This window comes from Heptranchias perlo, chromosome 17 (genome assembly GCF_035084215.1).
Source record: "Heptranchias perlo isolate sHepPer1 chromosome 17, sHepPer1.hap1, whole genome shotgun sequence".
NCBI classification, from domain to species: Eukaryota; Metazoa; Chordata; class Chondrichthyes; order Hexanchiformes; family Hexanchidae; genus Heptranchias; species Heptranchias perlo.
The window spans coordinates 53526533-53551616 of NC_090341.1; the positions used below are offsets into that span (position 1 = coordinate 53526533).

Genomic DNA, 25084 nt, shown 5'->3' on the forward strand with positions numbered 1-25084 from the left:
TTCAGAAAATGAAGGCTGCAGCCAAGCACAGTATGTAAGTAACAAGAGACACAAAATCTGACAAAGCACCAAGTTGGTGCAGCGGTAGGAACAGAAATTGCAAGCCTATTCTATTTGCCACGTCACACGTTTTCTCTCCTTACACCTATCTTGAAGATGCTGACACTTGTTGGGCGAGGTTCCAAGGGCACCATCAGCTCTCGGGCATCTCACCCAAGCAGCTTTCTTCACATGTTGGTGTTACACTTTAAAATCAAAAATATCTATTTTAGTGCTATCCTCTTTTAATCTTGCTGAACTGAAGTGTGTAATTACTTTGTTTTCTCTGATTGTTCATGCTGGGCTCGTATATGAAAACTCCATTATCTTACAGTTAAATATCCGAATGTTAAAATCTTTTAAACAAGCTGAGCTGCTTTAAAGAATCAAAGTCATAGTTATAAAGAATCAATAATATCTTTTATTTTTGTCTATTTCTGTTGACTCTTCTGAGTATTTTTGTTTAAACTGTGATGCAGATTAAATAATCGGACAACTTGCTTGAGGAGTTACTGCGTCTGACAGCATAAACAATCGGAATTAACATCAGTCGAGATACAGTACCTGACCCTGGGGTGATTCAGCTTCAGTTGTGTATGTTAATTCAGTTCTCTCACACTGCCAAACTCAATATATAATCTGTCAAGCACTGACTGAATGAACAAAAAACATTCAATTTAAATCAGCTGAAATGGACTGAGAAAAAAACAAACCAAAGGGATCTGAATGTTGAAGCATACTGTCCCATGATTGGGCAGATCAGTTTCTTAGACAATCCAAAATATCTGCTCCCACTGCAATGAGTGGGCATGCTCCTGGACACCACTCCATCAGTGATGTCTCTAACAGTTCGATTCCAAAATGGGTCCTGATGGTAAGAATTATGTAAAATACTCAGTATGTGTGTTGGAGGGAAACTAGATGTGTTAAAACATTGCTATTTTGCCTCTCGCACTTGGGTTTTGACCCAGTCGCACTAATAACATTCTCTTTCTGACAGCTGCAAGATCCCTAGGAATATTGAGGCCAACTGCAATCATCATCTTGGCTGAGGTTAACAAACTCAGTACTGGCCTTCTTGCCTATATGGCTTTATGAATAGGTTATTACAAAATTAAGACTTTTAGGAGTCAGCATAAAAGCCTTTGAACGCATTGTTGTCAATCTTTTCCGCACCTGCCTACTTGAAAACCTCGAATCAGGTTTCCTTTCTCCCACAGCACCAGAACAGCCCAAACCAAAGTCACAAATGACATTCTCTGTTACTGTGATGCATTATTCTTCGTTGACATGATTGACCACTCCATCCCCCTCCAACACTTTTTTTTTATTCGTTCATGGGATATGGGCATCGCTGGCCAGGCTAGCATTTATTGCCCATCCCTAATTGCCCTCGAGAAGGTGGTGGTGAGCCACCTTCTTGAACAGCTATAGTCTGTGTGATGAAGGTTCTCCCACAGTGCTGTTAGACAGGGGGTTCCAGCATTTTGACCCAGCGACGATGAAGGAACAACGATATATTTCGGGATAGTGTGTGACTTGGAGGGGAATGTGCAGGTGGTGTTGTTCCCATGCATCTGCTACCCATGTCCTTTTAGGTGGTAGAGGTAGTGGGTTTGGGAGGTGCTGTTGAAGAAGCCTTGGCAAGTTGCTGCAGTGCATCCTGTGGATGGTACACACTGCAGCCACTGTGCGCGGTGGTGGAGGGAGTAAATGTTTAAGGGAGCCAATCAAGTGGGCTGCTTTATCTTGGATGGTGTCAAGCTTCTTAAGTGTTGTTGAGCTGCACTCATCCAGGCAAGTGGAGAGTATTCCATCACACTCCTGACTTGTGCCTTGTAGATGGTGGAAAGGCTTTGGGGAGTCAGGAGGTGAGTCACTCGCCATAGAATACCCAGCCTCTGACCTGCTCTTGTAGCCACAGTATTTATATGGCTGGTCCAGTTAAGTTTCTGGTTAATGGTGACCCCCAGGATGTTGATGGTGGGGGATTCGGCAATGGTAATGCCGTTGAATGTCAAGGGGAGGTGGTTAGATTCTCTCTCGTTGGAAATGGTCATTGCCTGGTGCAAATGTTACTTGCCACTTATCAGCCCAAGCCTGGATGTTGTCCAGGTCTTGCTGCATGTGGGCACGGACTGCTTCATTATCTGAGGTGTTGCGAATGGAACAGAACACTGTGCAATCATCAGCGAACAGTCCCATTTCTGACCTTATGATGGAGGGAAGGTTACTGATGGTTGGGCCGAGGACACTGCCCTGATGGACTTCTGCAGAAATGTCATAGGGCTGAGATGATTGGCCTCCAACAACCACTGCCATCTTCCTTTGTGCTAGGTATGACTCCAACCACTGGAGAGTTTTCCCGATTCCCATTGACTTCAATTTTACTCGGGCTCCTTGGTGCCACACTCGGTCAAATGCTGCCTTGATGTCAAGGGCAGTTACTCTCACCTCACCTCTGGAATTCAGCTCTTTTGTCCATGTTTGGACGAAGGCTGTAATGAGGTCTGGAGCTGAGTGGTCCTGGCGGAACCCAAACTGAGCATCAGTGAGCAGGTTATTGGTGAGTAAGTGCCGCTTGATAGCACTGTCGACGACACATTCCATCACTTTGCTGATGATTGAGCGTAGACTGATGGGGCGGTAATTGGCCAGATTGGATTTGTCCTGCTTTTTATGGACAGGACATACCTGGGCAATTTTCCACATTGTTGGGTAGATGCCAATGTTGTAGCTGTACTGGAACAGTTTGGCTAGAGGCTTGGCTGGTTCTGGAGCACAAATCTTCGGTGCTACAGCCGGGGTATTGTCGGGGCCCATAGCCTTTGCTGTATCCAGTGCACTCAGCCGTTTCTTGATATCACGTGGAGTGAATCGAATTGGCTGAAGACTGGCTTCTGTGATGGTAGGGATATCGGGAGGCGGCCAAGATGGATCATCCACTCGGCACTTCTGGCTGAAGATGGTTGCAAACGCTTCAGCCTCGTCTTTTGCACTCACGTGCTGGACTCTGCCATCATTGAGGATGGGGATGTTTACAGAGCCTCCTCCTCCCGTTAGTTGTTTAACTGTTAACCACCATTCACGACTGGATATGGCAGGACTGCAGAGCTTTGATCTGAACCATTGGTTGTGGAATCGCTTGGCTCTGTCTGTAGCATGTTGCTTCTGCTGTTTAGCACGCATGTAGTCCTGTGTTGTAGCTTCACCAGGTTGGCACCTCATTTTTAGGTACGCCTGGTGCTGCTACTGGCATGCTCTTCTACACTCCTCATTGAACCAGGGTTGATCCCCTGGCTTGTTGGTAATGGTAGAGTGAGGAATATGCCAGGCCATGAGGTTACAGATTGTGCTGGAATACAAATCTGCTGCTGCTGATGGCCCACAGTGCCTCATGGATGCCCAGTTTTGAGCTGCTAGATCTGTTCTGAATCTATCCCATTTAGCACAGTGGTAGTGCCACACAACAGGTTGCATGGTGTCCTCAGTGCAAAGACGGGACTTCGTCTCCACGAGGACTGTGCGGTGGTCACTCCTACCAATACTGTCATGGACAGATGCATCTGCGCCAGGTAGATTGGTGAGGACGAGGTCAAGTAGGTTTTTCCCTCGTGTTGGTTCGCTCACCACCTGCCGCAGTCCCAGTCTGGCAGCTATATCCTCCAGGACCCGGCCAGCTCGGTTAGTCATGGTGCTACCGAGCCACTCTTAGTGATGGACATTGAAGTCCTCCACCCAGAGTGCATTCTGTACCCTTGCTACCCTCAGTGCTACCTCCAAGTGGTGCTCAACATGGAAAAGGACTTATCCTCTGTTGTCCAGGTGGTGGGTCCAACATCGCTTGGTTCCATTCTTACCTATCTGATCGTAGCAAAGCATTTCTCGCAATGCCCTCTCTTTCCACCCAACACTGTCACCTTGAGAATCCCCCAAGAATGCATCCATGGTCCTTCTTCTCTTTCTCATTTACATGCTGCCCTTTTGCCCGCATCATCTTTGGACATGGGTTAGCTTATACATGTATGCTTTAGATGTCAGCCGTGGCTCAATGGCAGCAGTCTCGCCTCTGAGTCAGAGGGTCGTGGGCTCATGACCCACTCCAGAGACTCGAGCACAAAATCTAAGCTGGCACTTCAGCGCAGTACTGAGGGAGTTTCACTGTTGGAGGTGCCATCTTTTGGATGAGACATTAAACTGAGGTCCTACCTGCCCTTTCAGCTGGACGTAAAAAGATCCCATGCCACTATTCGAAAATCAGTGGAGTTCTCCCAGTGTCCTGGCCAACATTTATCCCTCAAACAACATCACTAAAAAACAGATTATCTGGTCATTATCACATTGCTGTTTATGGAATCTTTCTGAGCACAAATTGGCTGCCACCTTTCCCAACTTCTATGACTCTATAGGCAATTGGGACTAGCTTAGTGGTATAAACTGGGCGACATGGACATGTTTCCATGTTGTAAACTTCTATTCTAACATTACAACAGTGACTGCACTTCAAAAGTACTTCATTGACTGTGAAACGCTTTAGGATATCCTGAGGTCGTGAAAGCTGCTATATAAATGCAAGTTCTTTCTTTATGCTGACAACACCCAGCTCCATCTCTCCAACACCTCTCTTGATCCCTTCTCTCTCATGTCAGACTGCTTGTCCAACATCCAGTCTTGGAAAAGCCACAATTTCTTGCAGTTGAACATTGTCTTTGGCGCCTGCCATAAACTCCCTACCCATTGCCATCAACTTCACCCCCATCACTGGCCACTGTCTCAGGCTGAACCAGACTGTAATGTTGGTGCACTATTCAACCTGTAACTGAGCTCCCGATTCCATATTCTTTTCATCACAAAAACTACGTACTTCACCTCTGTAACATTGCCCACCTCTATCCTACCTCAACGGATCAGCTGCTGAAACCCTCATTCCTGCCACTGTCATCCTCAGATTTGAGTATTCCAATGCTCTCCTGATCGGCCTCCCATCCTCCAGCCTCTGTAAACTTCAGCTTATCCAAAACTCTGCTGCCTGTATCCTATCCTACACTGTCCTCCTCACCTGTCCTAATTAGCTCCCAATCTGTCAATGCCTCAAAATTAAAATTCTCATCCTTATATTTAAATCCCTCCATGGCCTCACCCCTCTCTATCTCTGTAACTTGCTCTAGCAGTATAATCTCTGTTCTTCTCACGCTTGTGCGTAGCTCCTCCCTTCGCCTTCGCCTTCGCCTCGCAACCTCCTCCTTCTCCTTTAAGACTCTCCTCTTTGACCAAGCTGTTGATCACCCTTTTAACATCTCCTTCTCTGGTTCGATGCCCAATATTTGTTTACACATCTGTGAAGCGCCTTGGGCCATTTTTCAACATTAACTGTGTTATATAAATGCAAGTTGTTGTTGTGAGAGCCTAGACAGTAAATGCTAGTCGGGGGGGGGGGGGGAGGGGGGGAGGGGGGGCAGTGGGGTGGGGGAGGAGGGCGAACAGCTGAGTCTAATTATGTTCTCACCCAATATCTGATAAATGCACTTTCTAGCAGGGACCACTGGTAGTGACCAGCAGTTGAACCTTGGACAATGTTCTCTTTCCTAGCTCAGAGGCACGGAGGTAAATATTAGAACCCCTCAACATTGCCACCTTGGTTGTGATCATCTAACTGGGCACAGATTGAGGATCGAACCTGGGATCTTTAGGTGTCTGCTTTTTCCAACTGAGCAGGAGAATTTCTCAGCAAGTTTTAAAAAATGGTCTTACCTTCAGTATTTCTCCGTCTGCATAAAGCACGTACACTGTTATTTCGATGTTCTTCTGCACGCTCTTTCCACCTCTCTCAAAATCCCCTCGTTCCAATGTCAGATACAGGTCGTTCCTGATGTCACCTACATGACATTTACATAACATGTCCAAAGAAGTCACGTTAATATAATTGAACAGAAATAACGTAAGGATGAAGTCGACACTCAGCAAATGGTCAGTGTTAACGGGTGACTGTACACTCAAACTGCAGTGGTGGGGTTAATCCAAACAAAGTGCAGTGCAGGGTCAGGGTTTGACTGAACACATAGTCAGTGAGATATGCATGTCATTCCTAGGGCTGCGACAAACATTTCCCAATAAAGGGTTCTGATGAATCGTCTGGCTAAGATATTAACCTACCTTCTTATTCAGATGCTGACTGACCTCCTCTGTATCTGCAGCATTTTCTGTTTTTAATTTTAGATCTCCAGCAGTTACAGTTTTTCTTTCATTCTATTAGTTTGTTCCATTTATATCACCATGACAAAGTGTCCTGCAAGGTACTCTGCCAACAGTGTGCACAGGAGAGCATGAAATGGTATGATTGGTGATGCTATTACATTGCTGAGTTTATTTAACATAATTCTTTATTAGAAGTTTGATTAAAAATCAAGACAAGAGTGCCGATCCTTCATTGCAAAAGTTGCCAAGCCCAGCTCATGTAACACCGTCTGCCGTATGAAGTTGTTGGGGTGGTTGACAGACAGAATGTTTAGGGTAGGCTGTTCCAAGAACTGAGCTTGCCTGAAAACTCGTAAGTACAGCAATGCTGCTCCTTCTAAGTACATAGTTCTTTTACACTGCACTTATATTACAGCCCCACCACTGTAATATAAAAAAGATGGTGCAAATGTCTCTAATGGAGACCCGTCTTAAGAGGTAATTTTTCCTTGTGGACATAAACTGGGAGCCATTGGCAGTGCTGAGTGTTACCATTTTGTTCGGTACTCTTAGTGTTTTTGCATTTCTGGTCTGTACAGTAGGGAAGTGTGTGGCCAGAAGCGTCCCATCTTACTCTGAAGTTCTGATTGTGATTTCTGAATGACTGCAGTTGCAACTCCTTCAGCATTGCGGCTGGTGCTCTAAACTTCACCTCATAATGTAGATGGGGGATTTTAAACAGCAGCAGCCCTAACGCACTGCCACATTGCTCCATTGGAAGCAGATCTGTAATATATACAAGCCAGCACTCTGCAACATTTCAGAATCCCAAACCAGTCCCTTTCGTCCCACACAAACAGGTCCTGTTAGGTGACCAAACGGTCACTGTGAAGCCTGAGGCCTTTGTGCCGAATGATTGGCAGATGGTCTCTCTCTATACAAATGGTATATGATAGGTATTAAGTAGGTGGCCACATATAATTTTGTCCCCGGCTAGTGATCAGCAGGTCAGTTAAACACATGGAGAAATATCCCTAGATACTTGGGGCTTCATTTTAGCACCCGCTATCGGGTGCGTTCCTGGCCGGGGGGGGCTCCGAAAATCGGGGAATCCCGGAGCGGGTCGGGAGCCCGGTTCCAACCCGCCCACTTCCGGGTTCCCCACAGACGCGTTGACGTGCGCGCGCAGCCCCCGCATGTGGGACTCCCGCAGGCAATTAAAGCCAGCGGGGTGCCACTTGACAATATTTACCTAGCTATTTCAGGTCATTAACTGACCTGATTAAGGGATTATGTGAGGAGGGGTGGGATTTTACAGACAACTAGGACTGTTTCCCATACTAGGGGAAACACTCCCAGTTGAAATGGACGTGTTGCAGCTGTCAGCCTGTGGCAGCTGCAAAGGTCCATTTGACAGGTGGGGGGGTGGGGGAGACCCTCACTCATTGCAGAAGGCCACTCTGTCGCTTGGGACAAAGTTTGGCCTCCACCACCCTCCTCCTGACAAGAAAATTCACCAACTTGCACACTTGCCCGGGGGTCCAGAGACACGTACCTACCTTGCGGACCCCCTCAGATGTACATCTTCCGGATGGGGGCCGCTGCAGCAGCAGTCATGACCTCCTCGGAGGGCGAACAGCATCACCAGCCTCGCCATCCACGCCATCCACCTCTGACACGTGGAGCTCCACAACACCGTGCTGTGACACATCCACCTGCACAGCAGGAGGGAGGGCAACGACAGAGAGAGATGCGTCGCAGAGGGCACTACCCTTGTCACAGGGTCTACAGACCGAGGCTCAGCTTCCTGGACCTCTCTGAGCAGCAGTGCACACGAAGACTCAGAGTCACTCGACATGTAGTCGTGGACATCTGCAGCCTCCTTCATGCCGAGCTGCTCCCGGCTGGACCGAGCACCATTTTCTTACCTGTCGCTGTCAAAGTCATCACTGCCCTCAACAACTTCTCCTCCGCATCCTTCCAGGGTGCCACCGGGGACATCGCTGACGTCTCTCAGTCGTCTGCACAAAAGAGCCCTGCAAATACACCTACACCACTCTGCAGTGACACAATGGGTGGCATCAGTTGTGGGTCTTCATTGTGATCCTCAGGAAAGGGCATTATTGCACAAACCAGACAAGATTCGCAAAGACATGGCAGTAGTGGTGCCAATATAATATGAAATGTGAGTTGGTCAGAAATTAAATATAAGTAAAAACCATGACAAACCCTCAAACACTCTTGTGCATCCCCTTTATGCTCACAACACGTTTGCCTTACGCTGCCTACTGCACATATGTGATGCATGCCCTGTGGCTGCAGCACAGGTAGTGGCAGGTTGATTGAGGCTGACTGTGAAAGAGATGCACGAGAGGGTGAGTATGAGATAGAGCCATGAGATTGTATGAGGATTGGGTTGAGTGGTAGTGGCGGGATGAGTACTGGCGAGGTGAGTAAGTGCAGGTAAGATGAGGATGAGCTTTGAGTGGGTATGAGGGGTGATGTGACAGAGTAGTGTTGGCAGTGCAGAAGGAGATGTGGGGTGGGGGCGGTGATGTGGCAGATGGAGTGTAGGGGAATGAGTAAGTGTACTCACTTTGGCTGACCTACTTAGGTCATTGGAGCGCCTCCTGCACTGTATGCAGGTGGGCGATATGTTGGTGGTGCAGGTGACCTCCTCTGCCACCTCGAGCCAGGCCTTCCTGGTGGCAGAGGCAGGCCGCTTCCTCTTGCCCACCGGGGGGGAAGATCTCTGTCCTCCCCCTCCTCCTCACCCCATCTAATGATACCTGGAGTGAGGCATCATTAAACTGGGAGCAGCCTTCCCCCTGGGCTGCTCCATGCTGAAATTTTTGCTATTTGTTGCAGCATCTGTCAGTGGAGGACTGCCCCTTTAAATAGAACTCCTCCAGCTGACAGACCTTACTGCGTATGCACAGCCCGCCCGATGCGCAGATCAGCAGTGGGGAACTCGGAAGACCAGGTAAGTGGATCCAATTAGGCTGCGATCGCGCGGGGGGCAGACTGATTTCACCAGGCGCATTACCCACGCGCCCAATAGCCCCCCCGCCGCGAACCCGCAGCCCTGGTAACATCGAGCCCTTGATGTTTCACAGTCAATACTTTGGCTTTTCAGAAGTTAATGTCACTTCTTTGGCTTTTAGTGACCCACAATTGTTTTATTCAATTTAAAGCAATAACCCAAATGAACAAAATCATCTTCCAGTTCCCTTTGGTTACAGTGGAGTGTCATATCAAGTTTAATATTCAGGTACTTTTCATTTGAGAAATTCTGTTGATGCCAGGTGTACGGTTCTCCAGCTGTCTGCAGCTCTATCTTGTATGACGTTGGGGACCCCTGGGTACCCAAGGCAATGGAGAAGCACTTTTTGTGGGTCTCCCGAGCTGGCATTGGTCTCCACTTATCTTTCATTGGTAAGATATTTTTTAAAATGAGTGGTGGGACCAACAAACAGGGGAGCTCGCTTGTCTCTATTTGAGCCATGAGACCATACATTCAACATAAAGATGTCTTTCTTTCAATTTAGCACTGGTATGGCTAGGATCACAAAGACCCCAGATGGGGAAGTTACATGATTGCAGTCTCCTGATTCTCAATTCTTGCCTACAAATGGGGTACAAAACTTAACAGATATGGTAAGATGGTGCAAATATCTGACTGCTGCTTTAGTTCGCTAACATATCAGGATGAAAAGAAGCAAGAATCAGGAGCCCATAGTCAGTGTAACTAATACTAGAAGCGCTTCTGCAATTTAAGCCAATTTCCTTCCTGTCGAACCTTCCCCAATAACACCGCAGATAAGCTGTTTCTCAGAAGTTCTGAATGTAACATTGCCAATCTGGCCAGGGATTTTCCCTGATGTCATCGGCATGCTGACCAGGTCAACAATTGTGACAGCTGCGAGGTCAACCTGCCCATGGTCAGAATCGAGATGATAGTCCCGGTACCAGTGGTCGGAGGCACCCTCGGGAACTCCTGACCTAAGACAGTTATGTTGCCTCTGATTGCTCTGGGGGTCACTTTATTTACTTCACAGTGCTGTTTCCCCTGTGAGACAATCCTGGACAGTAAATGGGGTACAATATCACATCTATATTACAGCAAAGGGAGGCAGTAATTTAATATCAGCCAAGTGGTATGCTCCTTGCCTCCAGAGGTCTGATCCTGCTTATTTAGGCAGGTAATGTGCACACCATGATCCTCAATATGCATATGGAGTTAAACCAAATGGACTGAAAATTGGTTTGTGAGCAGAATGCAGGAGGTGATGGTGGACGGGTAAGGCTCTATATGGGGAACACTGACCTGTAGATTTCGGTTAGGCTCTTCTCCGGGTCCTCTACTTGGCTTGGAAATAATGTGGAGGAGGGCACCTCTAGTAATATGGTTAAAAGCAAATACACACATTGCCATGCCTCGCTGCATTCCCTTTTACAGCTTCAAAACCAGGTGTGCTATTGTTAAATCGGACAATACAACAAGTTGACCCACGTACGCTTCCACTGGAAGGAATCCAGGCTAAATTTCTTCATCCTAGCCCAGGAAGTGTTATGGCCATGTGTTGCAACCCAGGTGAGATCAGGACAGGCCAAGGATCGAAGCTGCGAGCCTCCTGGTCCGATAAACTCACTGAACCATCGGGGAAGCCTCAATGATACACAGTTATAAAGCCCAGGCTGACTGTGGTGATGTCATCCCACCCAAAGTGGACAGCAACAATTGCATTGCTTCGTAGCAAGAAAAATAACTCAAAATTTAAATATTACAAAGCTGGATTTGTCCACAATAGAGTACTGTTCAGCAAATTTGGCGTGCATAATCACTCTAAACCCCCCACCCACCTTAGGAATATGGTGACTTGAAATTCAAATGTTGCTGATCTACATAAAGTTAATATACATAAATTGCATAGTAACCTTTCTACATCTATTTAGATGTCAGGGAGAATTTTTCTAATGTGCGTCGAAACTGACACATTGAATAACTTTGTGCGTCGAAGCAAGGGAAATACCTTTATATTCAGCAGCACACTGCAGTGTTTGAGTCATTTCAATGAGTGTCTGGTGTACTTTTGTCTCCGTATGTTGGAAACAAAATGGTCTCATAGGAGCAGTAAAATGAAATGTGACATTTACTCCTCAAGTACGAGGCAAGAAGAAATCTGAAACAGTACTTGGCGTAAAATATCTCAAATTCTTGATTATGCCCAATCCTCTCGTATACCTTTCCTAATTGGCGTAATGAATAGTGCAGGAAACAAGGCAGTTTGTCCACAAATTAAAAATGAAATAATGGTGGTGATGCTTCAGGGATGCAATAACATTTATTGTACTGGAAAATACAATACTCCCAGCAAGTGCTGTCATCCACAACAGCCTTTGATCTGTCAAACATTTACTTCTGTTTTTAAATTTATTTTCTTTTGGGTTGAAATAAGAACATAAGAATTTCATCTGAACGCATTAAACCATTAATTAAAGTAGTGCCACAGAGTAATTTGAATACCCCGTGGCTGTTCTGAGAGCATTACTAGCAAATTCGTCATAGGGGCTTTATTAAAGTACTTCAAAGCTTCCATTTTCTTTGCTCTATGTAGGCCAAAGATCGAGTTGTGAAGATTTTATCACAGTAACATTATGAAGGGCATTTCTGGAATAATAACACAATAACATTGTGTCGGACCATTGTTCGAGAGTGAAGAGCAGCCCAGGTAGTGGGGTACTGTTAGCAGTGAAGAACAGCCCAATAATACAGAATGGGGTCTTCTTGGGCAATGAGTAGCATAACGACATTATGTGGAGCTATTACTATCAATAGCGTAGAGAAGCCCAATAACTGAGCACGGCCATTGTTCTAGGATGATGAATAGCACAGTAACATTGTGTGAAGCTGCTGTTGAGTGCAGTGAGGGATAGCTCACTGTGAGGGATAGCTCACTGTGAGTGCAGTGAAGGACAGTACGGTGACATCGCGTGAGCGACTGTTGTTTGCAGTGAGGAATAGCATAGTAACATTGTGTGAAGCTGCTGTTGATTGCAGTGAGGAACAACACAGTAACATTGCGTTAGCCAGTGTTGTTTGCAGTGAGGAATAGCACAGTAATATTGTGTGAGCCACTGTTGATTGCAGTGAGGAATAGTATAGTAACATTGTGTGAAGCTGCTGTGGCTCAGTGAGGAATAGCACAGTAACATTGTGTGAAGTCACTGTTGTTTGCTGGGAGGAATAGCACAGTAACATTGTGTGAAGTCACTGTTGTTTGCTGGGAGGAATAGTACAGTAACATTGTGTGAAGTCACTGTTTGCTGTGAGGAATAGCACAGTAACATTGTGTGAAGTCACTGTTGTTTGCAGTGAGGAATAGCACAGTAACATTGTGCAGGACCATTGTTCTGCAATGAAGATCAACTTGCATTTAAATAGCGCCTTTAATGTAGCAAAACATCCACTGCATGGGAACATTGTTCTGCAATGAAGAACAGAGCAGTGACACTGAGTAGGGCCATTGATCTCGAGAGAATAGCACAGTAAAACTGAATCGGGCAATTGTCAGCAGTGAACATTGTAATTTTATTACATTTGATTATCTTTTGTGCACAATAACAAGTTGAGTGCAATTTCTCTTGCACTGCAGTTACCTTACGATGCTGCTGTCAATTGCAGCCCGAACTTTTGAAAGCATTACTATAAGGTAAATGAGGTAACGTTGCTGCCTTTAGAGGTGGCAAGTACCATCTAGATTGGTGGCTTTCACCAGCACTTCTGGGTCCAGCAGTGTTATAGTCACAATATGAACCTTACATCTCGTCACAGGCTGAAATCATTTCTGAGCACTAGCTGAACCAGTCTGCCCACTGTTTTGGTCTGTACAAACCTCCCCACCACTGGACGAGATCTGGCAGCTAGAAAATTAACCCTTGGAGCATGACTTTCAAATAACTGGTTGTTTGTTGCTCTGGGCCTGTGGAATCCAGTTCACATGATACACGGTAGATTCCACACATCAGTAGCCTCAAGCTACACTGTGGGGATTCTTGAAGCAGTTCTATATTTAGATGCAGTATTCAATGCTGCATCTAATTCAATTTGAAAATGGGAAAGATGGAATACATGTTTAATAGGGAGGCAATGGCTTTTGAAGGTGGATGAGTTTCTAAGCTCCTGAATTGAGTGCATTTCTCCTGCAGCACTGACTTTTATCAAGCGTGCTCTCGGTCACTCGATTCCAAGAACTGGAAAATTTTGCAGCTACCCTACAATATTAAATCACAGCTCTCTTCCCCCCATATAAAGGATACCATCTTCTCAGGTATAAAGTTAATTTATGATGGTGTAAGGAAGCAGTGGTTTTGGAGCATGTAAGGTGACATTCATTTTTGAAATATATGTAATACAGCCAATGTAGCCCAGCCTTAGAGTAGTAAAATGGTTTACTGAGGCAAGTGCAGTAGCCTTGTGTGCATGCCTCTGGTGCTTTATTGCTGAAGCGCAATGTATATTAATGAAGAAAGCAAGCAGGCATTGGGGACTTACACCCTACTATCTTCATCTCTGCAGCAGAGAAAAAGAAGGAAGGGAAGGGGTAACACAGAGGGATAGGGACATTAGTCAACAGAACAACACTCACAGCTGAACACTGGGACACACATTTTAGAAAATAATAGAAATTGTATAAAAGTTCAAACATTGTTGCACGAAAAAGACAAGACAAACCATTTGTGACCAAGACAGAAAAGTAAAAATGGAACCATATCAAATATGTTAGACTGTAATGATCAGTAAATGTTCAAAGGCACCATCTTTACCGTCCTGCTGTTAGCTACCAAAATACACACATGAAGGTCTTTCCTAATCTACATCATTGAAAGTTTTGAATCTAGTAGTTACATTGGTCAATTTCTTTTTCAAAGCTCCCAGCCACTGAACAGCAAGTTCCACAAAATCAGCTGCTCAAATCATTTCCCCAGATACTTTTCACCTGAAATGGTGGTTCTTCACTCAAGTGAGATGAGGAGCAGCAGAAGAGGGAGTGTATTGTGATCCAATAGAAAATTTACAAACAACTGTGAAATAAGATTTAATTTTTTCAGCTTTCTACACAGTTTAATTTTGAATTAACAGTAATGCTGAGGAAGAAGTTTATTTGTGTTGCTGAGGGGACTGCTGCTTGCAGCAAGACCAGAGGGGGATATTTATGAGGTGCTTTGATGCTGAGCTTGAACACTGTTGAATGACCATCTAAATAAGGGCTATTAGAGATTTAACAATTGGAAAAACTATCCTTGTGTTGTTGCTACATTGACAGCTTCAGCAAGAACTACAAATCGACTGTGAAAGTAAAGGAAAGAAAAAAATCTCTTTATCATGTAAATAACAGAGAAAAGAAAGAAGGTTTTGAGGAGGGAGGAAGGAAGAACAAATAGGTGCATCATTCATATCTTAAAAGAAAATACTGCAAAAAATCATAGAAGATAAAGCAAAATAAAAAATATTTTATAATGTAAATAACTGGCAGTAAGTGGTTTATCATAGGAAGAACAAGTTACTTAAATCGATATCAAGTTTTATAAAGTGGCAGGTAACTAGTTGTGCCTGAGGCCAGTATCTTTCAGTCATGTCAATTATTGTTTCAAAAAATGTGCTAGTTACAGTGATGCGTGATCCAAATGCTGCAAGGATCATGGTAAATCAGAAACCACACTCCAGGTCTTCGACTGCCCATGAGCTATGCCACCAGTGAGGTAACAGTCATTCTCAGTTTCACACAGAGATGCTTTCAGTCCTGGGAAGGGCAGAAGTCCTCCAGCTGTATCGAGTAGCAATATTAGATCACATATTGCTTATACTAGTACACTGATGCCATGCAAAGTGTGAAATAATCCTTTACACTGGAATTATCACTGATAATCAGATTTGTGCCAATCAGCTAAACTCTTAATTGACAGCCATCCACTGATACTGTCATGGAATAGAATAACATTATTTAAAATTAGGTTATCTATCTTCAGTAAGGCCTTCTTTTAATATAGTTTATTCTCTACATATCTTTGGATTAGGCCTATTGTCCAACTGGACAAATATCCCTTTAAGAGTTGGACTCACTGTGCCCTTGTGATTTGTTTTTGGTTAATTGGGTGTTTGACACACAGGGAACCCCTTCACCATGTTTAAGAGTCTCCATAAACTATGGAGAAATCTACGCAGGTAGAATTTCTGTTTGCTTGATATGGAGGTGTGCACACTCTCGCCTCTCCACTTACCCAGTCCATAGAGCTTAGGTACAAGTTGGCGGAGCAAAGGCTTGGGGACCCCCAAGGGTGTACAGGGCACTGATTTGCTGTGACGTTGTGATCTTTCCCCAAGTTCTTTTTAAAAGGGGCAGCCTATTTGTTAGGTCCCTCATTTGGAAGAAAAATTCAAACAACACAATTTGGCTTTTGGCTTTTGCTTGATATTTACCTATTAATAGGAAATCTGTGGAGAGGATGCTCCAGGGAGCCATTCTATAAGTAGAATTTATTCTTTTGCTATTGGCTTACGAGGTACCATTGATCCGGTTACTTTCTTTGGCAGTTTTGGCCGGCCAGTCTATAACACGGATGTGTGTTGCAAAGTGGCCACGCTGATCCAGCCCAGACACACTGGAATGGTAGAACGAGATCAGAGAAGGGGGAAGAAGTGAAAAAGGAGTACTGCTGTCAAAAAACAAACATAATATTCTTGACAACATTACATTGCTTAATAATGATCATTCCTAAGGTTTTGTTGTCAGACTAAACAAGTAACTGTCTAAGTTTATTCAGATTGATAGATAGCAGTGCTCTAAAAACATTTACATAAAGAAATCTCTATTTCACCTCCACCAAGTGACAGAGAGAACATCTTGGGGAAAAAATAATTAAACTCAAACAATCTCAGATTAATGACTTAGATGATAACTAAGGCTATTCAGATCTGAGTGCCAAATAGTTAATGGACCTGCTATTAGAGATTGATATCCATTAACTCAAAATATTGGAATTAAAATCAAGACTGTTTTAACAGTAAGAAATTTAAGATGACAGGATGACACACCTTCAAAAGATTACATTATTCGATGGAGAACACAATTAACATCCCAAATTAGTCACAATGGTTAGACAAAAATGATGATTTTCCAAGCCTTTTTCATAAAACTCAATCTTACAGTGTGCTCTCCACAGATTTCCTATTAATACGTAAATATCAAGCAAAAGCCAGATGAACTCTGATGAGGTTTGGTTTGCCACTGGAACAAGTATTTTGGCTAAAGAAGGATTTCTGAATATTGTAAACTACAGCTGTATACCAATTGAAATCTTACAATGTGCAAATTGGCTGCTGCAGTTCATTACAAAACATTAGCCACTACACTTCAAACGTAATTCATTGGCTGTGAAGCACTTTGGAATGTCCTAAGGATGTGAAAATAGTTATATAAATAAATGCAAGTTCCTTCCTCCTTAAGAACTGACCTTGGTTCCATGGTCTGAGGGAACTGTGCCAGAAGACATCATGTCTATGGGAGGGAAAATCTGACTTGTGAGGAAAAGCTAGAGGCTGACTGAATTGAACACCGAGCCTCCATCCGAGTTAAGAACATAAGAACGTAAGAAATAGGAGCCTGCTCAGCCATTCAATCAGATCATGGCTGACCTTTGACCTCAATTCCACTTCCCTGCCCGATCCCCTTATCCTTTGATTCCCCTAGTGTCCAAAAATCGATCGATATCAGCCTTGAATATTATCAACAACTGAGCATCCACTGCCCTCTGGGGTAGAGAATTCCAAAGATTCACAATCCTATGAGTGAAGAAAATTCTCCTCATCTCAGTCTTAAACGGCCGACCCCTTATCCTGCGACTATGCCCTCTAGTTCTAGACTCTCCAGCCAGGGGAAACAACCTCTCAGCATCTATCCTGTCAAGCCCCCTTCAGAATGTTATATGTTTCAATGAGATCACCTCTCATTCTTCTATACTCCAGAGAGTATAGGCCCATTCGACTCAACCTCTCCTCATAGGACAACCCTCTCATCCCAAGAATTATTTAGTGAACCTCCGTTGCACTGCCTCTAATGCAAATATATCCTTCCTTAGATAAGGAGACCAAAACTGTGCGCAGTACTCCAGGTGAGGTCTCACCAAAGCCCTGTAACAATTATAGTAAGACTTCCTTACTCTTTACTCCGAGCCCTTGCAATAAAGGCCACCATGTCATTTGCTTTCCTAATTGCCTGCTGTACCTGGATACTAACTTTTTGTGCTTCTTGTATCAGGACATCTAAGTCTCTCTGGACATCAACCTTTAATAGTTTCTCACCATTTAAAAAATATTCTGTTTTTCTATTCTTCCTACCAAAGTGAATAACCTCACATTTCCCCACATTATACTCCATCCACCACTTTCTTGCCCACTCACTCAACCTGTCTATATCCATTTGCAGACTCTTTGGGCTCGATATTAGCACCCGCTATCGGGTGCGTTCCTGGTGGGGGGGGCTCCGAAAATCGGGGAATCCCGGAGCGGGTCGGGAGCCCGGCTCCAACCCGCCCACTTCCGGGTTCCCCACAGATGCGCTGACGTGCGCGCGGAGCCCCCGCATGTGGGACTCCCGCAGGCAATTAAAGCCGGCGGGGTACCACTTAGAAGTATTTATTCTGGTATTTCAGGTCGTTAACAGACCTGATTAAGGAGATATTTCAGGAGGGGTGGGATTTTACAATCAACTGGGACTATTCCCCGTACTGGGGGAAACACTCCCAGTTGAAATGGACGTGTTGCAGCCATCAGCCTGTGGCAGCTGCAAAGGTCCATTTGACAGGTGGTGGGGGGGGGGGGGGGGGGAGACCCTCACTCATTGCAGGAGGCCACTCTGTCGCTTTGGACAAAGTTTGGCCTCCACCATCCTCCTCCTAACACAAAAAAATCACCAACTTGCACACTTACCCCGGGGTCCAGACACATGTACCTACCTTGCGGACCCCCTCAGATGTACATCTTCCGGATGGGGGCCGCCGTAGCTGCAGTCATGACCTCCTCGGAGGGCGAACAGCATCACCAGCCTCGCCGTCCACCTCTGACACGTGGAGCTCCACAACAGAGTGCTGTAACACATCCATCTGCACAGCAGGAGGGAGGGCAAAGGCAGAGAGAGATGCGTCGCAGAGGACATTACCCTCACCACAGGGTCCACAGACCGAGGCTCAGCTTCCTGGACCTCTCTGAGCAGCAGTGCACACGGAGGCTCAGAGTCACTCGACATGTAGTCGTGGACATCTGCAGCCTCCTTCATGCTGAGCTGCTCCCGGCTGGCCCGAGCACCATCTTCTCACCTGTCGCTGTCAAAGTCATCACTGCCCTCAACAACTTCTCCTCCGCATCCTTCCAGGGTGCCACCGGGGACATCGCCGACGTCTCTCAGTCGTCTGCACAAAAGAGCCCTGCAAATACACCTACACCCACTCTGCAGTGACACAATGGGTGGCATCAGGTGTGGATCTTCATTGTGATCCTCAGGAAAGGGCATTATTGCACAAACCAGACAAGATTCGCAAAGACGTGGCAGTAGTGGTGCCAATATAATATGTGATGTGAGTTGGTCAGAAATTAAATACAAGTAAAAACCATGACAAACCCTCAAACATCCTTGTGCATCCCCTTCATGCTCACGACACGTTTGCCTTACGCTGCCTACTGCACATATGTGATGCATGCCCTGTGGCTGCAGCACAGGTAGTGGCAGGTTGAGTGAGGCTGACCTTGAAAGAGGTGCATGAGAGGGTGAGTATGAGATGGAGCCATGAGATTGTATGAGGATTGGGTTGAGTGGTAGTGGCGGGATGAGTACTGGCGAGGTGAGTAAGTGCAGGGAAGATGAGGATGAGGTTTGAGTGGGTATGAGGGGTGATGTGACAGAGTAGTGTTGGCCGGGCAGAAGGAGGTGTGGGGTGGGGGCGGTGATGTGGCAGACGGAGTGTAGGGGAATGAGTAAGTGTACTTACTTTGGCTGACCTACTTAGGTCATTACAGCGCCTCCTGCACTGTATGCAGGTGGGCGAAATGTTGGTGGTGCAGGTGACCTCCTCTGCCACCTTGAGCCAGGCCTTCTTGGTGGCAGAGGCAGGCCGCTTCCTCTCGCCCGCCGGGGGGGAAGATCTCTGTCCTCCCCCTCCTCCTCACCCCTCCAATGGTACCTGGAGTGAGGCATCATTAACCTGGGAGCAGCCTTCTCCCTGGGCTGCTCCATGCTGTAGTTTTTCCTATTTCTTGCAGGATAAGTCAGTGGAGGACTGCCCCTTTAAACAGAGCTCCACCAGCTGACAAACCTTACTGCGCATGCGCAGTCCGCCCGATGCGCAGCTCAGCAGCGGGGAACCCGGAAGACCAGGTAAGTGGATCTAATTAGCCTGCGATTGAGCACAGGGCAGACTGATTTCACTAGGCACGTTACCCACGCGCCCAATCGCCCCCCCGCCGCCCTGGTAATATCGAACCCTTGTGTCCTCCTCAATGCTTACTTTCCCACCTAGCTTTGTATCGTCAGCAAACTTGGATACATTACACTCGGTCCCTTCATCCATTCACCTGACGAAGGGGATAATCTCCGAAAGCTTGTGATTTTAAAATAAAATTGTTGGACTATAACCTGGTGTTGTAAGATTCCTTACATTTGTCCACCCCAGTCCATCACCGGCATCTCCACATCATCCCTTCATCCAAGTCATTAATGTAGATTGTAAATAGCTGAGGCCCAAGCACCGATCCTTGTGGTACCCCACTAGTTACAGCCTGCCCACCTAAAAATGACCCATTCATCCCTATTCTCCGTTTTCTGTCTGTTAACCAATCCTCTATCCATGCTAATATGTTACCCCCAGCCCCATGTATCTTGCATAACAACCTTTTATGTGGCACCTTATCGAATGCCTTTTGAAAATCCAAATATACTACATCCACTGGTTCCCCTTTAAATACCCTGCTAGTTACATCCTCAAAAAACTAATAAATTCGTCCAACACGATTTCCCTTTCATAAAACCATTTTGACTCTGCCTATTCATATTATGATGTTCTAAGTGTGCTGTTACCACTTCCTTAATAATGGATTCCAGCATTTTCCCAACGACTGATGTCAGACTAACTGGCCTGTCGTTCCCTGTTTTCTCGCTTCCTCCTTTCTTGAATAGTGGGGTTGCGTTTGCTACCTTCCAATCCGCTGGGACCATTCTAGAATCTAGGGAATTTTGGAAGATCATAACCAATGCATCCACTATCTCTGCAGCCACCTCTTTTAGAACCCTCGGAGTTAGTATTCTTTTGCCTGCCCAAGAATTTGAAGATTCTTGCACTACAGGACTTTGAGGCAGATGCTTGAGCATCACGCCTTGCCGACAGAGAAGGTGTAATCAAGTGCGTGAAGACGACTTGTGGGTTCAATGCTTTCTCCCCACCCATACACCTATGGAGTCCGAAGCTGTGATGTGTAAAGGATCGCCCCTTCAAACAACTGTACCGATCTCCTGTGCTGGACAGAATGCTCTCTGGCTGGACTGTTTGTGCTACTTGGATCAATCACAGGGCTAGACAGGCTGGATGCAAGGAGGATGTTTCCCCCGGCTGGGGGGGTCCAGAACGAGGGGTCACAGTCTTAGGATACAGGGTAGGACATTTCGGACTGAGATGAGGAGAAATTTCTTCACTCAGAGGGTGGTGAACCTGTGGAATTCTCTACCACAGAAGGCTGCAGAGGCCAAGTCACCAAATATATTTAAGAAGGAGCTAGACAGATTTCTAGACACAAAAGGCAGCAAGGGGTATTGGGGAGAGAGTGGGAATATGGTATTGAGATAGATGATCAGCCATGATCATATTGAATGGCGGAGCTGGCTCGAAGGGCCGAATGGCCTACTCCTGCTCCTATTTTCTATTTTCAATTCCAAACCAGAAAAAACTTCAAAAACTTTTCCTATTGGGAGTGCAGTAGAAAACACTGCTGTTGAAGGCTGAAGTAAAAGAATAAAAGTAAAAGGGAATAATCTGGATCCATGGTTCTTAAAACCACACAGACCTCATGGGGCCACAGTGAAATTCCTATGTTGAATAAAGACACTGGACCAATGCACATGTCACTCCGCTTTTTAAGAAAGGAGAGAGAGGGAAACCAGGGAATTATAGACCAGTTAGCCTAACATCTGTTGTGGTGAAAATGCTGGAGTCTATAATTAAGGAAAGGGTGACTGAACACCTCGAGAATTTTCAGTTAATCAGAGAGAGCCAGCATGGGTTTGTGAAAGGTAGGTCGTGCTTTACAAACCTGACTGAATTTTTTGAAGAGGTGACTAAAGTAGTGGACAGGGGAATGTCAATGGATGTTATTTATATGGACTTCCAGAAGGCATTGATAAGGTCCCACATAAGAGACTGTTAGTTAAGATAGAAGCCCATGGAATCGAGGGAAAAGTACGGACTTGGTTAGGAAGTTGGCTGACCGAAAGGCGACAGAGAGTAGGGATAATGGGTAGGTACTCACATTGGCAGGATGTGACTAGTGGAGTCCCGCAGGGATCTGTCTTGGGGCCTCAATTATTCACAATATTTATTAATGACTTAGATGAAGGCATAGAAAGTCTCATATCTAAGTTTGCCGATGACACAAAGATTGGTGGCATTGTAAGCAGTGTAGATGAAAACATAAAATTACAAAGGGATATTGATAGATTAGGTGAATGGGCAAAACTGTGGCAAATGGAATTCAATGTAAAAAAGGATAGAACAGGGTACTTTTTAAATGGTAAAAAGTTAAAAACAGTGGATGTCCAAAGGGACTTAGGGGTTCAGGTACATAGATCGTTGAAGTGTCATGAACAGGTGCAGAAAATAATCAATAAGGCTAATGGAATGCTGGCCTTTATATCAAGAGGACTGGAGTACAAGGGGGCAGAAGTTATGCTGCAGCTATACAAAACCCTGGTTAGACCGCACCTGGAGTACTGTGAGCAGTTCTGGGCACCGCACCTTCGGAAGGACATATTGGCCTTGGAGGGTGTGCAGCGTAGGTTTACTAGAATGATACCTGGACTTCAAGGGTTAAGTTACGAGGAGAGATTACACAAATTGGGGTTGTATTCTCCAGAGTTTCGAAGGTTAAGGGGTGATCTGATCGAAGTTTATAAGAAATTAAGGGGAACAGATAGGGTGGATAGAGAGAAACTATTTCCGCTGGTTGGGGATTCTCGGAGTAGGGGGCACAGTCTAAAAATTGGAGCCAGACCTTTCAGGAGCGAGATTAGAAAACATTTCTACACACAAAGGGTGGTAGAAGTTTAGAACTCTCTTCTGCAAACGGCAATTGATACTAGCTCAATTGATAAATTTAAATCTGACATAGATAGCTTTTCGGCAACCAAAGGTATTAAGGGATATGGGCCAAAGGCGGGTATATGGAGTTAGATCACAGATCAGCCATGATCTTTTCAAATGGAGGAGCAGGCACGAGGGGCTGAATGGCCTACTCCTGTTCCTATGTTCCTAATGTATGGAGAGTACAAAATGAATGAGGAAGGATGTGAGCTTATTTCTGCAGATATATTACTTTCCAGCTTGTGCCGCTGATTGTAAGGGAGTAACAATCAGAACTATTTGAATGGTTCAAATAATAACGCAAATTTCAAAATTCAAATACCTATGCACAGGATAAATGAACAATTTCCGTGGAGCAGATGGGTAGACAAATTACTTGTTGGGCTGAAATGATTGGATGGAACATCAATTTTCTTTTATCCTTTCTTTTGTTTTGTTGTTCACTTGCTCAAAATTGCCTGATCTTTTTGCAGTATAGAGATTGCATCCATTTTCCTGACAGTCCTCAGGGAGGGTAATGATCTGTACTTGCTTGGCAATCCTGGCTGCCCATATCCCACATGCCATATGGAGAATCCCTATTTATCTCATGCACTAATGTTTGAATTTGAAACGTCACACATTTCCATTTAAACTACAAGATTTGCTGGTCAGTAACAGTAGTAACCTTCTTACTATAACCAGATAAATAGATAACCTGTTTGCTTTAACATCAAATATTTTGGTGCAAAGTTGATGTAACCCTCAGTAATCATAATAATCTGCAGAGAACTAGTTACTGACCAGATTTATTTTTGACTTGTTGACATATAAAAATGACTAACAAGGACAGTTCACAACACAGGGCTCAGAGAGGCTCTTTCTTGTAGGCATAAAATTACTCATCAACTCATATCCATGTTATACATACATTTTGCACCAACTTTACCACGGGCATGTCTTAATAGTGATGCAAAACCCTAGTACTGGAAAAAAAATATGCACTAGGATTTGAATTCTTTAATTCAATGAGACTGCCTCTTGGCACTGAAGTAGTGATGTAATGATTCCAGTAGTATAACTGGAGTAGTGTTGTGTAGGTTCCAGTATAATAACTGGAGTAGTGCTGTGTAGAATCCAGTATAATAACTGGAGTAGTGTTCTGTTGACTCCAGTATAATAACGGGAGTATTGTCATGTTGATTGCAATTTATGTTGCAGTGCTTCTAGTTTCACAGGAAATTGATGGGAGTTTAGTGTGCAGGATGTATAATCTTACGAGTGAGAGCGAGGCAGGGTTGTTTAATTGATCTCATTCTCGCCGGTGTGAAAAGTGTCATTTGCAGGCGAAGAGTCAGCAGTAAGTATAGCATTATATATGTGCTTGTAGTGGAATACCTTCTGAATCTGAATTTGTATTTCCCTCTTCCACTAATGCTCATCCCATGCGTTTGGATTTATATCCTAGGTATTTTCCCTGGCTTCTGTGTCACTGGACATTTATGTAAGTGGACCCCATGCATCCTATCAACCTCAGTGATTTGTTACCTCCCAACACATAGGTATATGTTGCAAGAACCAGGGATTGAACAGAGAACACTTGCTGTTGTGCTCAGGTTTACTGGAACATATCATGTACTGCTATGTGAACTTTTCCTCCTTGGTAGGTGAAAGAATATTAATTTTTCTGGACCATGGCTCAGGCTATAAACCACCAGACAAATTTATTTAACATTAAACACATAAATGAACTCAGTACAAACAGTGTATTAACAGTAATTACAAACTTTACTATTCTTTTCAAAACATCAAACAACAAAGATGCTAACCCTGAACATAACACTGATCCTGAGCGATTGACGATCACTTCTTACGTGATGATAGACTACCACTGAGCATTCAGACTAGCCCTGTCTCTGAGTGAGCAGAGTGCAGGGAGCCAAATGTAAACTTACAACCTTATAGCTCCTGGCCAGAGAGCTGTCCATGAAAGAATCAAACCTGACTCAAGTCTTCAATGCACACTGTCAATCAAGCCTATCACTTTAAGAAGATGCGCTGGGTGTCAATTACAATGCTTCGATTGAATGGTTTGACCTTTTTCCTGGGAGACCCATTGATCTGTGAGTGCAAGAAATTATTACTTATTCAGACAGCCATCGGGGGTGCTACTGGACAGAATGACACTAATTGCTCTGCATAACAGGCCATAACATATTTAACCACCTTTTGTCCCATAGGAAGAAGTGAGAGATATGTATTGATGCATTTGGTTTGCCAGATCTTAATGAATATTCTCTAGAGATTGAAATTTTTTAATCTTACTTCATTTCTGTCACACCTGCTTCAAAAAAAATGGTGGGAGTTATATCAGGAAGATAGATCATTGGCAGAGTAAAAAACTGCAGGCTGAAAAATTACTTGGACAAAGAATAAAATGACAATCTTCAACAAAGAACCTTCCCAGTATTCAAAAAATATAAGCATCATT

At 44.7% G+C, this 25084-nt stretch overlaps 1 protein-coding gene across 1 annotated transcript in view; it reads right to left on the reverse strand.

Moving 5' to 3' along the window:
* dock3 (dedicator of cytokinesis 3) overlaps positions 1-25084 on the reverse strand; it is a 1008697-nt gene that overhangs the window by 278387 nt on the left and 705226 nt on the right. Inside the window, exon 15 of the mRNA XM_067999007.1 lies at positions 5791-5915. Coding sequence (XP_067855108.1) covers positions 5791-5915 — 125 coding nt within the window. The remainder of the gene's footprint in view (positions 1-5790; positions 5916-25084) is intronic.